This window comes from Urocampus carinirostris, chromosome 1 (genome assembly GCF_059441175.1).
Source record: "Urocampus carinirostris isolate Australia breed hairy pipefish chromosome 1, RoL_Ucar_1.0, whole genome shotgun sequence".
NCBI lineage: Eukaryota > Metazoa > Chordata > Actinopteri > Syngnathiformes > Syngnathidae > Urocampus > Urocampus carinirostris.
In genome coordinates this window covers 54,351,735-54,368,532 of record NC_142349.1, presented here as the reverse complement: position 1 = coordinate 54,368,532, position 16,798 = coordinate 54,351,735, and the positions used below count along the sequence as shown (strand labels likewise).

The 16,798-nt window shown below is 39.2% G+C and overlaps 2 protein-coding genes across 3 annotated transcripts in view; one reads left to right on the top strand and one right to left on the bottom strand.

The window, feature by feature from the left end:
* Positions 1–1,041, top strand: part of eif4e2 (eukaryotic translation initiation factor 4E family member 2) — a 12,551-nt gene extending 11,510 nt beyond the window's left edge. Inside the window, exon 8 of the mRNA XM_088345545.1 lies at positions 365–1,041. The gene's annotated coding sequence lies outside the window, so the exon portion shown is untranslated. The remainder of the gene's footprint in view (positions 1–364) is intronic.
* LOC148376262 (phospholipid scramblase 2) lies at positions 651–16,798 on the bottom strand. 2 transcript variants are annotated; one of them, XM_088345526.1, is made up of 8 exons: positions 16,383–16,798; positions 12,804–13,082; positions 11,791–11,868; positions 8,323–8,515; positions 4,500–4,611; positions 4,332–4,431; positions 1,972–2,030; positions 651–1,875 (listed from the first exon to the last, which is right to left on the bottom strand). In XM_088345526.1, the coding sequence occupies exons 2-8, from the start codon at positions 13,069–13,071 to the stop codon at positions 1,849–1,851; spliced, it is 837 nt and encodes a 278-aa protein (XP_088201652.1). In that variant the 5' UTR covers positions 13,072–13,082; positions 16,383–16,798; the 3' UTR covers positions 651–1,848. The 2 variants fall into 2 exon arrangements, with proteins under 2 accessions (XP_088201652.1, XP_088201661.1); XM_088345535.1 differs by lacking the exon at positions 11,791–11,868.

The window sequence follows — 16,798 nt, the reverse complement described above, 5'->3', positions numbered from 1 at the left end:
ACTAACTATTGGCTTTTTTTCCCCTTTATTTTTTAAACAAGGCTTAAGAGGTAGAAAGGCGACACAACCAAGTTGTGCTACTACTTCTATAGAAAATATAAATATATTCTAGTGAGGACCACAAGGGTTCTCTTTTTAACAATTCTTGTTTGCTTATTGAATACTATAACATGTTTTCAGTTTACTAGTTATAGGCTTTTTTTTTGGTGGGCAGATAACACTGATGTCATAGTTGACTATTTTCACTTTGATAATTATCATCCAAATAATTAGAATGCATCTGTAGTTTTTTTGTGGGATTTTGTTCTTTTATGTTTTATTTTTTAGCTTTTCTGTGATGCAGCCTGTTGCTTCTTTTTCTCAGGTTTGTATATCAATCATGTTGCTGCGGTGGACAAATAGGGCATGCAACGTGTTCGAGCGGGAGAAGGAAACGACCACTTCTCTGCGTGGGCAAACCGAGCTGAGGCGGGAAAAGACCATTCCTTCTTCATGTCTGCTCGGAAGACACTGGAAAGCCCTGTGAGCAGAAGACAATTTTGGGGGGTCTGGTTTTTAACTTTAGCAGACTGTTTAACCCTTTCTCAATTCCACAGAGGAACATTTTTAACACTTTTTTTAAAAAAAAAAAAAAAAAACAGTTTTTTCCATTTTCGACTTTACTGTTAATCAGTTACAATTCTCCTTCTCTGACCCGGAAGTGGGATTCAGGCAGAGATAGTGGGAGCAGACATCCTTCTGACCGGATCGAAGTCCTTAACTTGCGCTTTCACGTCTCTGCGATCTACAAAAGAGGCTCTTTTTTTCCTGCTTTGATCGTATTTAAGACAAGTGGTGTTGTTTTCCTTTGTCGGTCAAGTATTAGCTCGACTGTGTTTAGGGTGCAGTGACGGGTACGGTTACGGAAGGCGCTTGGTGGACAATGGCAATAAATGCGGAACAAAATGCAGCTGCTACTCTTATGTGTCAGTCTTTCATGTATACATATTGGGGGCTGCACATTGTAATCCATAACAATAAAGACAATTCTATTCTTTTGGATTATCTTCTAAAAGATTAATTTTGTCAAGCATTTGGAGCCTGAATCACATAACTCAATGGTATGAGTGAATCGAGAAAAAAGAGCAGCAAAAAAGATTACAAGCGCCAGATGCATGGATGACGGGGTTTTGTGATGTTCGCAGTGGAGGCGGGTGACACTGAAGAACCAAGGCTTGTTAGACTAAAAGGTAAGTGGCAGTTAAGTGCTAAAGCCTACTTCCAATAATTCTAGCTGAAGCATGTGGATTTCAGCAACAAGACTGGAAATCTGCAGCGACAATAAAAGACAGTGGGCTGGATACATTTGCAGCGGCTGAAAAGTACCCATACCTGGAGTTGTTAACAGCTATTGTAAGTGGTTTACTATAGCAGCTAGAAAAACAAGCTACTAAAAAGGCTGGTAAATGATGGGACTGTGAATCAAGTAACTGATGTTGGCATGAGCAGCTAACATCAATTGCGAGGAGCTATAGCTTGAAGCTGATTGGGTAATATGATTGGCTAAAGGAGGAAACAGTGAAAGAAGCATGAACAAGGGGACTCTATATTCGAGTAACGCCTTTTGGGCTTAGCTGTGTGTAGTGAGTTGCCATTAAGTTAGCTTGATGGCTGCCAAACATGTACGCTTCTTTAAGTTGTGTAATATACCCACACATTTTTCAACTTGTGAGATAGTACATATATTTTTGTTTTGTTAAATGAGTGAACTATTTTTACACCAGTTGGGGTCGCTATATAATACACTGACTCTTTAAGGCAACTAAATGAGTTTTTTTTCCCAAAAACATTTACCCCAAGGATTGTCTTTCAGCTCATCTCAAAGAACATGTAATTCTGAAAGAAAAAAAGGGTAATGTCAGTGAAATCCGTTTTTTTATATATCAATTATACAAGGAATGTTTATTGAAGAATAATACCAAATATGCTTACCAGTAAGAATGTAGCCGCCAATAGCAACAGTTTGGTTTGTGGAGCCATCTCAAGAGGTACTGCAATGTTACAATTAATAAATACATGCGAGTATGAATGTAGTATATACAGTGTCATGAAAAAGCATTTCAGGAATTTTGCATATTTATCACACACAAAGCTTTCGAATCATCAAACCAATTTTGATATCACACAGAGAATACAAAATGCAGTTTTGAAATGTTGATTTCATTTATTAAGGCACAAAACAAAAAACCTCCATGGCCCTTTGTGAAAAAATAATTGGCATTAAAATCACAAAGTAACTGACTAAACATAGTTTTGAGAACACAGAGTTAAACTCCTCAGGCCACACCTAAAATTGATGGCCATCACCTGTGTTGAATCAAGAAATTACTTAAAATTAACCAGTTGCACAAAGTGAACTAGGCTACAAAAATTCCAAGAGTAACGAGGAAAAAGTCCAAAAGAAAAGGCCACAAAGCCATTTCCAAGGCTTTTGGGCACCTGTGAACCACTGTCTTAGCCATTGTTCGAAACAGGAGAAAACCGGAAATATTTGCAAACCTTACTAGAATTGGTCGACCAACTAAGATTACTCCAACTGTGCGACGACAGCTTACCCAGGAGGTTACAAAATAACCTAGAAGAACATGCAAGGAACTGCAGGCCTTACTGGCCTTATTTCAGGTCAATTCATGGTTTCTGGTTCTTGACTCCAATATAAGAAAGACACTGGCCAAAAATCGCATCCGTGGGAGAGTTCCCAGATGAAAACTAGAGCTGTCACAAAAGAACTCAAGGCATTTGGAGAAACATCCTGTGGAATGATGGGTCAAAAATGGAACTTTTTTGGAGGGTGTGTAGCCCATTACTTCTGGTGCAAAAATGGTACGGCCTTTGACAAAAAGAACATGATGCGGACAGTAAAGCATGGTGGTGGCTGTGTGATTGCTTTACTGCCTCAGGACTAGGACAACTTTAGTGGTTGACGGAAAAATTAATTCTGGTGTCTATTAAAGATCCTGAAGAGAACGTCCAGCCAATAGATTGTGCCCTCAAATTTAAGCGCTATTGGACCATGCAGCTGTACAATGATCTGAAACACCAGGAAGTCCGCCTCTGAATGGCTACAAAATGAAGGTTCTGGAGTGGCCAAGTCAATGTCTGGATTTAAATCCACTTGAGATGCTGTGGTGTGACCTTAAATAGGCAGTTCATGCTAGAAAACCCTGCTATGTGGCGTTTTTTTTAACAACTTTGCAAAGAAGAGTGGGCCAAAATTTCTCCACAGCGTTGTGAAAGACTCATTACCAATTATTGGAAACGTGAGATTTCTGTTATTACTGCCAAAGGTGGCCCAACTTGCTATTAATATCATGATTACTGATAGGACTCAGCTGTGCCCGCTCCTTTGGCGCCAACTGCCTCAGACTCTGATTGGCTCCCGATCAGTACTTGTACCCACTCCTGTCTGTCCCCTTTTGTCAGTCAGTCTGCGAACCTCAGTTAACACTAGGCAAGCCTTTTTCGACCCTGACTCCCACCTGTCCCGTTTTTGCTCCCGTCTGTCCCCTGGCTTCGACCCGTTTTTGGATCCTGACCACGTCTACTCTCCCGTCCCGGCTTTCGACCTCTTTTTGTCCCCGACCACGTCTACTCTCTTTACCTGGCTTACGACTCGCTTACGACCCCGACCACGTTTTTGCTCTCTCCGTTCCCAACACCGCCATCGCTCGCCACGGAAGATCCACTTCCGCGTTCACAGCGACCTTCTTCCCGCGTCCAGCAATCACCAGATGGTTGGCGCAACCCTTTCTCTTTCTTCCAATAAAACTTGTGAGAGACGAAACGCAAGTGGGCCCTGTCTCCGTTCTGGTCCTGACAATTAAGTTCAGGGGGCAATTAGATTTTCACATAGGGTCAGATAGGTTTTGGGGGTATTTTAGTGCCTGAATAAATAGAATCAACCACTCAAAACTGTATTTCATATTTCCTTGGTTTGTCGATGTGTGATATTAATCAAATCAAGTTTCTTTCTACAGCACTTTTTTAAAAGTGCTGAATAAAATTATTTAGCATACAACAAGAGAGTAAAATTGGACCTTGGTGAACCCCACATGTAATTTCATGGGTTCTGGAGGAACATGCATCCATACCTACCAAGAAATTTCGCTCTGTGATATAGGAACGAAAACAGTACCAGAGATGCCCACCAGCTTTCTAAATCTGTTTGCTAAAATGTGCTGATCTATTGTGTCAAATTGGTGTGACAATCAGAAACCTTTAAGTGATAAATATGAAAATAACAAATCACTGCACTGTATATAATAATATAAAAATAGAATTGTGCAACACACCTTCCATCCCAAAGTATTCATGATCCATGTTAAGCTCTTGATGAAAGCCAGGCCATTTCTTCCATATTATTCCGATTTTCTCACCAATATTTGAGACAATCTATTGGGAAGGGAAAAGTGATACATTTTCTGCATGCTTACATCCCCCCTTCTTCAAGAGAGCCATACCTGGAATTGTTGATTGGACAAGCAACGAAACGGACAGCATGAGCCCTGAATTCGAACCGCTGATGCTCCCTGGGAGTCTTTGATCTCAAAGAGGGGCGTGAACATACTCCACCTGCCCACAAAAACACACAAGGTAGCAAAACGTCATCAAATGCTTCCATTAATATCGGGGTTACTAATGTGGTACCCACGGGCACCAGGTAACTCCCTCAGATCACCTGAGTAGCCCATGGACGCTTATGAAAATAGCTCAGCATCTATGAGGCATTGTGATTTTCTAGGAAGTTTGATCTCTAACTGTCATGACATTTAATGGTTGACTGAGCCTATTTCTACCCTAGTTGTAATTATTACATCATAGTAACATAGCATAAACATAAGTTGTTTTTTTAGAAACCCATATAAAACTGGTAACTATTTGTTCTAATCAGTAACCAAAAAGTTGCTCTCAGCTTGCAGACTGGTTTTGGAAATGGCTCTCCAATAAGTGTCACGGTTGCCATGGCGCCCAATTGGCCCCACCCATTTGGCGCCAGCTACGGCTCATTGACAGATTGGCTTTACGTCTGTTTAAGCTCAGTGCTCTCATTTTTCCTTTGTCAGTCCATCAACGAACCTCTGCGCCGCAAGACGTGGGTTTTGACTCGGTCCTGTTTTCTTGTTGGTATTCTCTATCCGGTATTGTTCCCGTTTATTTTTGTCCTGTTTAATATCGTTTTCCAGTTTTTTTCCCCATCTATTGTTGTCCTGTTGATTATTCTCTCCAGTTTGTCCTGTTGATTATTCTCTCCAGTTTGTCTTGTTTATTTTTGATATGCTGTTTCATTATCTATCCTGTCTGTACCGTCCTGTCCGGTATCGACTCCAGCTGTCCGATATCAACTCGGGCAATTGGTATTGATCTCGTCGGCCTCTGGCTTCCTATCATTTCACGCCAGACTGCTGCCTAACGTGCATGACTCCCCATTTCCTGTAAAATGAAAGGCTTGTTTGAGTAACGTCACACGTTTGGGTCCTGATCCTGTTCTGGTTCATGACAATGAGTCATTGTGATTTTCTCTAAAAATTTATTTCTAACTGGTGTGATGTTGTACAGGTTATCTGAGCCCATTTTTTACTTGTGTTAATTGCAGCATACTATTTTAAAAATGCACATCAAACTGGTGTTTCGTGTTAGTTTTTAGCTTCAAAAAGTTTTCTTTAATTTTTACTTGTAAACATTTTGGGCATTTATTTATTACGAAAACATTTTGCAAAAAAAATATTTTCTTTCTACCAAAAAACGTAATATTTTTTTGATTGTATTTTTTATTCTAACAAGTTTTTTTCAAATACTTTTTCACACTTTTCCAAAAAACGTAAAACGTTTTTGTTTTTTTCTTTTGGTTGGTTGTACACCCCAACATTTTTTGATCTGAAAGCATTTTTTCGTGACAACTATTTATCTATACCAACAAATTCTATGAATATCGGATTTCGTTTGGTCTGCTTTCGTGGGGTCTTTAATGCTCTCTGGCGGCCAAATTGGATACTGTAGCTCCTGACTACTGACCACTTCAAGCAGCCCAATCCAACGTTCTATCGGGCTAGCAACGCAGGGCCATTTTGCTATTTGACAATAGCGCTAAATGCGATGTTGGGGCGTATTTGATAAATGTAGGTCATTGTTTCAGTTTTTGGTCCCTTGCCCTCGGAACCCGGAACATCATCTTAGGGAACCCTGCAGGGAGCATGCTGGCAAGCCCCGTGCTGGCCTTGCTGCTTGGTTGCTCCCATTTTTAGCTCTCATGGTTCAAACGGGGACAGGCTTTATTGCGGCACAACGGAGGACAATTTTATACCAAGTACATCATCCAAAACTCTGCCAACTCGCTTCTAATTAATCGTCTGGCGTCGCTCTTGGTAAACTCTAAAAATTGACATCGGAAGACTAGTTGGCCCTAACAAGGACCTGCTTAGGGACTGTGACCAATAGCAATTCAAAATACATTTCGGAAGGATTACTTTTGTATTTCCTGCATTTTTAAATCGAAACGGGATGGTTTATATTATAATCCCTTGTTTTTTGCAGGTTAGGATTCCAAAAACTATTTATCTTATTTTTACCCCAAAATGTTTTTTCTGTTTTGAGCCAAAACATTTTTTTTGTATTTCATTTTTCTTTGCTTATAAACGTTCTTATGTTTGTTTTTTATTTTTCGTTATTTTGTTTTTGGTATTAACACATTTATTAACTCTCACATTTTAGTTTGAGTTTCCTTCAGAATTCTCTTTTTTTTAAATAAAGCATTGTTCAATTTATTTAATTTTTTTAGTTCGTATTGGTTTTAACTGAAAACATTATTTTTATCCTTCATTATTTTTGTTATGTACTGTTTTTTTAAGGTTTTGCTTTTTGCTTTTACCCAAAACTTTTTTAACCTGTGGATGCTTTTTTTTGTTTGTTCAAAATATGAAGAATAATAATCATGAAATGAAATGATCTGCATTTTTATAGCGCTTTTCAAGTCAATGACTTCCCAAAGCGCTTTACAATGCATGCATTTCCCAATAGCGGCCGTGATCTGTGCAGCCATGTAAGGCGCTAACCTGCTCATTGGGGGTAATGGGGGTTCAGTGTCTTACCCAAGGACACTTCGGCATGTAAAACGGACAAGCCGGGATTCGAACTGGGATCCCTTAATCCTAAAACGAACGCTCTACCTCCTGAGCTACTGCCGCCATCTAAGGGTTGGACCATTTAATTGTTTATTGCAGGGGTTACAAACTTATTTGAGCTGGGCGCCCACATTGTAGAAAAAAGATTCCAAGGGGCCACACTAGTAAATTAATTGTGCCTTAACAATTAAATTAATTTCCAATATGATGTATTTAATTTGAGGAAACTCATGCAGACTGGAAAGTGAGAAAAATAGCGTACGAACACAAAATTAAGTAATTGTTTTTTTTTTGTGAAAATGCTTACCTTAATATAGTAATTTTGATGCTCTTTTTACATTTATTATAGAAATGAGTTAAAAAAAAAAAACTAATTCCGCAAAGCCATCCAGGTGCTATTTTTTTAAAAAGTTTGTATTTTTTATATTGCCTCAAATATAGGGCGCATAGTTTAACGTTTAAAACAAAAAAAATCTCTAATAAGTACAGTATGTGTTAATGATGCCCATCTGAGTTCAAAAAAACCTTTATATATTTTCCCCTCCATGACAATCTGCTTTTATCTCACTTTTATCATTGGTGATGGGTCCAAAGAGCACATGACACTGAACGGTAGAAGGCGGGATGCTGTGGGCGGACAGAGTAATTTAATTGCGTGGTTGTGGTTTCCTTGATTGTAGGATGAAAATGGTGAAAGTAAGAAAATGACTGTTTCAAATACTGTTCAAATGTCAACCCTAACCTCAAAAAAGATTTGAAGGGAAGAGTCTATTCGTGCGCTGCTAAGAATTTACAAACTTGCATGTGCAACAAAATGAGCTGCAATGATGATTATAGCCAGAAGATGGCGTCAGCAAGTAGAATATTTTTAAGTCACATACAGGTACACTGACCTTTAAACAGCCGTGCCTGATCTTTATTTTAAGTAAAATAACAACAAGAGGGGTTTCCTTAATGTTCTCTGGTTGATTAATGGTAGCCAGCAAATACAGCGAATAGGTCAGGGAGATAAGTGGTTGTTGATGTCGTAAAGTGGGGGAAATGCTGTAAAGAGGGGGCAAAGCCATCTTATCCTACACTGTAAAGTAAAAAAATGGTAAGGTCAGGACGCCATATTATTTGATGATATCTTTGTTGTCCCAATCGAATCCAGTTGGTGGTGTACCTTTGGCAGACGGTGCCGAGAAGCTGCCTCCCTCCAGTGTAGGCGCTAATTTCCATCAGGCAGCATCCCAGGCAACAAGCGTCCACCCTGAACGGTCGGTCCAGGTAGAAAACCTGCCGACCTTGCTGATCCAAGCCCTGCAGGGAGCAGGAACGAGCCGGGCCACAACACTGGAGGCAGATGCAGGAACTTTCTGAAACCAGACAGGAATGGTGAGTTCAATTTTGCGATGTAACGAATTAAAATCTCACCCCATTGGCAGAAAATAGTAAGGATGCACTATAACAGAGGTGGAGAACAAGTTTGACACAAAGAGCTGACATTTTTAACTGTGAGAATCAAAGAGCCACACCACGGACTGACCTGCCATGACAGACAGACACACACAAACACACACAATTAAAAACATTATTTCCCATAACACACTCCTCTCCTTCATTACAACAAGTATTGTTCTTGTGTTGATTTCAAAGAAAGTGTCCACCCTCAATACACACAAAATGCTAAAAATGAAACAAGGCAGAGAGCCACAGTATATAGAAAATATGATGAGGCAAAGAGCCGCATTCTTATTGGCCAAGAGCCGCATGCGGCTCTAGAGCCGTGTGTCCGCCACCCCTGCACTATAACAATCAGGGTACACACATTATTGGTCTGATGGAAATAAAGACACAATAATCGGACACTCTAAGCCACGCTATAATTTTGATTTAGTCCACACAACTTGTCTGAAAAATTCTAAGCATTGATGTTCCCCGATAGAATAGATTTCAATGCTCTAAAGAAGTACGGTAATAGCACAACTTGATAGTGTCTTCTCTCCTCCACTCTGTAATTTGTGCGAGGCATCGGAGAAACCTGAGTATTGGTCACTTTAAGCCACGGTATAATATTTAATCAGACGACATAACTTTTCCTCATTAGAATAGATTTTGATTTTCTGTGGAAGTAAACGCAACTTGTTCCTGTCTCATCCTTACCTATCCATAATGTGACCAAACAGAGCACTTTTTACCAAAGACTGAAAACCCTCAAAACGTCTTTTTTTAAAATTCAATTCAACACAAATATTAGCTCATGAGAAGGTGAAACTATGAGTTCACTGAATTTTTTTAAAATTACGGTAAATTGACTTGTATTACTTGTGCCGTTTTGTGCTAGTGGTGAATAATGTAACTTACAGATCTATTTTATAATGACGCCTATAATGACGCCGTTGTAAATTCAATGAAGAGGAGTTAAAAGTGAGCATTTACAAACGGATGGGAGGGTTGTTTTAAAAATGTAATCTGATCCAGTTACAGTTACATTGAGTTAATACTTTGTAGAGCCACCTTTTACTGCGATTACTGCTGAAAGTCGCTTGAAGTATGTCTCTATCAGTTTTGCACATCGAGAAACGGATATTTTTGCCCATTCCTCCTCGCAAAACATCTCGAGCTCAGTGAGGTTGGATGGAAAGCGTTGGTGAACAGCAGTTTTCAGTTCTTTCACAGATTCCAAATTGGATTGAGGTCTGGACTTTGCCCATTCTAACACCTTGATATGTTTTTTGGTGAACCATTCCATTCTGGCTTTTGCTTTATGTTTTGGATCATTGTATTGTTGGATGACAAATCTCCGTCCCAGTCTCAGGTCTTTTTCGGACTCCATCAGGTTTTCTTTTAGAATGGTCCTGTATTTGGCTCCATCCATCTTCCTATCAATTTTAACCATCTTCCCTTTCCCCGCTGAAGAAAAGCAGGCCCAAACCATGATGCTGCCAACACCATGTTTGACTGTGGGGGTAGTGTGTTGAGGGTCGCAGAATTTTGGAGGTCAGGCTGCATTGAGTTCCACAGCTGGGGGCAGAGTGGCTGACAGCTCTGCTTCCTCATGGAGCTGAGTTGGGCAGGGGCTATAGTGAGATGGAGGGAGGAAGATGATCTGAGGGTGCGGGATGGCGTGGCAGTGTGAAGGAGGTCGGAATGGTAAGGAGGGGCAAGGTTATGAATGGCCATGTAGGTGTAGAGCAGGATTATGTAATTGATTCTATGGTAGACTGGGAGCCAGTGGAGTTGCTGAAGGACAGGGGTGATGTGATGGCGAGAGTGTGATGATGCGTGCAGTAGAGTTATGGACCAGCTGAAGTTTAAGGAGGGACTTTGGAGGTAAACTGTAGAGAAGGAAATTGCAGGAATCGAGGTGTGAGGTGACAAGGCTCTTGACAGGATGGCTGTTGTGTGTGGGGTGAGGGAAGAGCGGGGAAGGTTGATGGAGCGCAGGTGGAAGTAGGCTGACTGGGTGATGTTTTTTATATGAGAGTCATGTTTTGTTGTCAGGCATCTTGGGCAGCTCCACAGGTAGAAGGGATCACCGCTGTGTATGTTTAAGATGGCACAAAACGAGGAAAAGAATAAAGATATTTAAAACTAACGCACACTCGACTTAGATATCGTCCCTTGAAGTGTGCAACATAAGAATGCTTTCAAATAATATTGTAATCCTGCATCCATCCATCCATCCATTATCTGCACCGCTTATCCTCAGTAGGGTCGCGGGGGTGCTGGAGCCCATCCCACCTATCTTCGGGCAGTGGGCAGGGGACACCCTTAACTCGTTGCCAGCCAGCTGCAGGGCATACAGAGAGAGACAACTCACTCGCTCATTCACACCTAGGGACATTTTGGACCGGCCAATTAACCTGACATGCATGTTTTTGGAATGTGGGAGGAAACCGGAGTGCTCGGAGGAAATGCACTCTAGCACGGGGAGAATATGCAAACTCCACAAAGGAAGGTTCGATCTCATGACCTCAGAACCGTCCCGCACACCGCTAACCACTGCCCCGCCGTGCTGCCCTCAAAGAAATTCTCATTTTTACAAAATATACATGTGATTTGAGTTTTTTTTCTGTAACTGTACAATACAATACAAAACAATTACATTTTTTGTATCCTGATCATGTTACACTGTCACATGTATTCTGGTCTCTCCAAGCCTGCATATATATCATATAAAATGTCATAATTTTCCAACATTTACAAGGGTGAAGTATATTTGAACGATTTTTAAATATGGTGGTTCTATAATGTGTATCAAAACTAAAGTAATTCCGCTCTTAGCATATGTTAACCTTCGTAGCTAGCAAACTAAGCTAACTACATTAGCATAACCTCTTGCTTTGTTTTGTTCCATTACATTTATACATTTTAAACATTGCACTGTTTTTGTAGTGTGTTTCATATATTTACTACACTTTTGGAAAAAGTGCAGGATAGGATAATTTATCAATAAATTTTAGGAATGCTAGTAAGGACATTGCAATTAGGTTTTGTAATCCAAAAAGTTTTTCGAACAATTAATGTAAATTACGGTATTTTTTCTTAATTCAATTAGTTGGTGTGTTATTTGTTGTAGTAAATTTATGCGAGGAAAGCCTCACACACCTAAATCAATTTTAGTTTGCTGATAATGTTTTTTCCTTACCTTCCACTGCCACAAATAATTGTGACATGTTGGCTCCGGTTGCAATACTGTAGATCTTCTGAGGGACGCACTGTGGTCCTACCATCAGAAAACATTCTTTTTTCTAATATGGAATTTTAGCAGAAACTCTTACGATGGTATGAAAAAAGAAGTGAATCTTTTGGAATTTCTCACATTTCTGCATCAAAGTCAAAATCACACGGATGAAACTGTCTGCTTTAACTAAAATCAGCAAAACATTTCCAGGTTTCTAAATTTTAAAGAGGATTTCATGCATTAATCGTTTTGTGGCCCTTCCTCCTTTTGGCAGGAATTCATTCTATAGGTTTCCATGTTTTTATGGGGAGAGCATGCAAACAATGACGGAAGGGGGATGAATAAGTAACTGAACAGTTACATTTAATAACTTTGTGTTTGCGCTTTGGCAGCAATTCTGCTTTATTTAAAACTACAAAAACATTTACAAGTTTCCATATTTTAATGAGAATAGCGATGACAGAAAGGGGAAGGAATAAGTATCTGAACCATCCATAACCAAACGGATAAAATCTAAGGACTAAAACCTCCCAAACATGTATAGGTATTTATATTTTAACAAGGGTAGCATGCAAATAATGGCAGATGGGGAGGAATAAGTCACATCACACAGATGAAAAAAATGGTGTCTAATTTCACAAAAAAACAGACAGATATTTAGGTTTCCATCTTTCTATGAGGATAACCTGTTTTTTAATCTGTGTGATTTGAAAAAGGCAGGATGTTCAATTATTTATTTCTCCCAATTTTTTCATGTTGACGTTTTCAGTTTTTCCTTGCCTGGATGCCGGTTTCAGATCAGGAGGTGGTGTAATTTTGGCCTGTCCAGTCCTTTGATACATTTTGTGATCAAGTGCTAAACAAAAAAACTTGATTCTTTTGTCAAATTTGATGACGATTTAATGCAAAAATGTGAGAAGTTTTAAAAGCTTGGCATACTTCTTTCTCTGATTACAAAGGTGTTGTCCGTCTCTCACCTTGAAGTTGCGGCTTTGCAGTGATATGAAAATGACTGACTTCATCAAGGGCGCTCAAAGGGTCTGAGGAGCCCCCCTCACCGTCCTCGTTCCTCACCAGACCCGGGGCCGGCTTGGAGAAGATGTGTGGGCTCCCCCGGACGGGCGGGTGAGGGTGGCACTCGCACGCCGGGCCGCATTTGTTCTGAAAAGCTCGGAAAATCATGCGGATGTGATTCTCTCGTTCCAGGCGAGCGTACCCCAAAGGTTGGCTGGTCACTGCCGACATGATGGCCAGGCCTACACCAAAAAGGATTGTCACAGTTTATTTGTTCCGATAAGTCTCGATTTACTCAGAAATGAACTTTTTTTGATGAATGAATTGATCAGGTGGCAACGAAGAGTTCGGCTAAATCACAGTTTCCGACTGGCCTTCAGAATCACCGTGAAGTGAAACGTAAATCACAAGGTAAATGTTTATTCATGTTTTTATTTTGACATTCCGTCTTCTTTGTGTAGATGAGATTTATATATGCATATATTTGATATGTATTTATTTATAAGAAAACTATATTCATTGATTTGAGAATTTCGTTTCATTATTTTCACTTATCAAATAAAATAATTAGTAACTCTTTTATTTTGGCATACCTCTACTTTGTGTAGATCATATTTATATATATTTTTTCAAATGTATTTATTTGAAGAATCAATTTGTTTGAAAATTCAAATCTTTATTTGTTTGAATTTTTTAAAATTTTATTTAGGATTGGGCTCCAGCACCCACAGGAAACGGATGGATGGATGGAAAACATAATTATTTAATATTTTAAAAAACACATACTTATTTATTTTTTGGTATATTTAAAATATGTCGATTTGTTTATTTGTTTAAATATGTATATTTATCTATACTTTTATCTAAAAAAGTTTTATTTATTTGAAAATATATTTAATTATTTGTTCTTAAAATTATATATTTGTATATATATTTTAAATGAACATATAGATTTGAAATCGACATATTTTGGAATAAATAATATTTTAATATAAGTAAATATTTATTTGTTTTAAATCTACATTTCTTTTTAAAAAAATATATTTAACATATATCTTAAATTTATATTTTTATTTTATTCTTTTTTATTTTGTTATTTGTTAATTATTATTATTTTTTCCAACTTCTCTTGCAAATGATTTTTCATAAAAGAAAAAATATAGTTATTAATGACTAAAGGATCAATTGATAGATTAATAAAGTCAAGCTCTAAATCTATATGTCATTTTGTTTGTAAAACAAAATCTCAGTATAGAATGCCATTATAAACATATATTCATTGTTATTGATATCAGTAGGAAAAGAAGTATTGTGCATCTCTAAAAATGTAAAAACAAATTAAGTGGGAGGTAAATCCGTCGCTCTGAAAATGCTGGTGTACTAGCGATCCCAAGAGCCAAGAAGAAATCAGCAGGATCGAGAACATTCTCCACACACTTTTATTCTATAGCTTATGAATGACCTACAGGGAGTGCAGAATTATTAGGCAAGTTGTATTTTTGAGGATTAATTTTATTATTGAACAACAACCATGTTCTTAATGAACCCAAAAGTCTCATTAATATCAAAGCTGAATATTTTGGAAGTTGGAGTGGGGCTTTTTTAGTTTTAGCTATTTTAGGAGGATATCTGTGTGTGCAGGTGACTATTACTGTGCATAATTATTAGGCAACTTAACAAAAAACAAATGTATACCCATTTCAATTATTTATTTTCATCAGGGAAACCAATACAACAGCTCAACATTCACAAATATACATTTCTGACATTCAAAAACAAAACAAAAACAAATCAGTGACCAATATAGCCACCTTTCTTTGCAAGGACACTCAAAAGCCTGCCATCCATGGATTCTGTCAGTGCTTTGATCTGTTCACGATCAACATTGCGTGCAGCAGCAACCACAGCCTCCCAGACACTGTTCAGAGAGGTGTACTGTTTTCCCTCCTTGTAAATCTCACATTTGATGAGGGACCACAGGTTCTCTATGGGGTTCAGATCAGGTGAACAAGGAGGCCATGTCATTAGTTTTTCTTCTTTTAGACCCTTTCTTGCCAGCCACGCTATGGAGTACTTGGATGCGTGTGATAGAGCGTTGTCCTGCATGAAAATCATGTTTTTCTTGAAGGATGCGGACTTCTTCCTGTACCACTGCTTGAAGAAGGTGTCTTCCAGAAACTGGCAGTAGGACTGGGAGTTGAGCTTGAGTCCATCCTCAACCCGAAAAGGCCCCACAAGCTCATCTTTGATGATACCAGCCCATACCAGTACCCCACCTCCACCTTGCTGGCATCTGAGGCGGACTGGAGCTCTCTGCCCTTTACCGATCCAGCCACGGGCCCATCCATCTGGCCCATCAAGACTCACTCTCATTTCATCAGTCCATAAAACCTTAGAAAAATCCCTCTTGAGATTTTTCTTGGCCCAGTCTTGACGTTTCAGCTTGTGTGTCTTGTTCAGTGGTGGTCGTTTTTCAGCCTTTCTTACCTTGGCCATGTCTCTGAGTATTGCACACCTTGTGCTTTTGGGCACTCCAGTGATGTTGCAGCTCTGAAATATGGCAAAACTGGTGGCAAGTGGCATCTTGGCAGTTGTACGCTTGACTTTTCTCAGTTCACGGGCAGTTATTTTGCGCCTTGGTTTTTCTACACGCTTCTTGCGACCCTGTTGACTATTTTGAATGTAACGCTTGATTGTTCGATGATCACGCTTCAGAAGCTTGGCAATTTTAAGAGTGCTGCATCCCTCTGCAAGATATCTCACTATTTTTGACTTTTCAGAGCCTGTCAAGTCCCTCTTATGACCCATTTTGCCAAAGGAAAGGAAGTTGCCTAATAATTATGCACACCTGATATAGGGTGTTGATGTCATTAGACCACACCCCTTCTCATTACAGAGATGCACATCACCTGATATGCTTAATTGGTAGTAGGCTTTCGAGCCTATACAGCTTGGAGTAAGACAACATGCATAAAGAGGATGATGTGGTCAAAATACTCATTTGCCTAATAATTCTGCACTCCCTGTATATTTTACATTGACAATATCTGTGTATTATTTGTTATTACAACATCCATTGCAGCCTGGTCATCCTGGAAGAGGGATTACCTCATGTGCAGTCCCTTCTCAAGGTTTTTTCATTTTCCTCATGTTGAGATTTTTATGTTTTTCCCTGCCCTAATGTAGGTTTTAGATCAGGGGATGGTGTAATAATAGTCTGTAGTTCGCAATAGTCTGTGGACTGTGCAGCCCTTGAGACTCCTTGTGATTAAGGGCTATACGAATAAACGTGACTTGACTTGATAAGCAAAAAAACAAACAAAATCCGCTTACATTTCAAACAATTACTTTGTGCTCTTTAAAGTTCTCAAGTCAAAATAATCGAACGTTGAAGAAATGAAAGTACAAAAAGTTTGGCTGTTACCCATGAACAATCGTTAAACTTTACGGCTTCGTAAATTCCAAATCGGACATCAAGCTGCTATGCAAACGTTAAAACTTAAGGAGCGTCGTGAACAAGTTTTCCAAAGTTTCTTACATACCTTTGATTGTCCGCCTGCATTCATGTCGTGAAATTTCCGTCCATGGAATCGGGAATGATTTGAATTTACCGTCCCTCCGTGTCAGAATATTGCCGTCTAAACGTCGAGTTTAGCGACTGTGTGTGTGAATATCTCTTTTGCTGCCTCTGTTGCCATGACAACAAGCCGGATCTGCCTTTTGTTAGTCCCTGAAGGCAACACTCGGGCGTGTAATTGAATTCCTGTTTTTAGAAGTGAGGCTTTTCTTAAAAAGCAAAAATACATTTGCTAGAGTTCCTTTGACCAAGGCGGAGATTGAGTTAGTGAGTGGTGAGGCAACAACAACAAAAACTTGTGGACAAAAAAAACACTATATATGTAAACATACATAAATAACAGCACAAACACACCGGTGAGAGCAAATTCTGAGCAAAAAA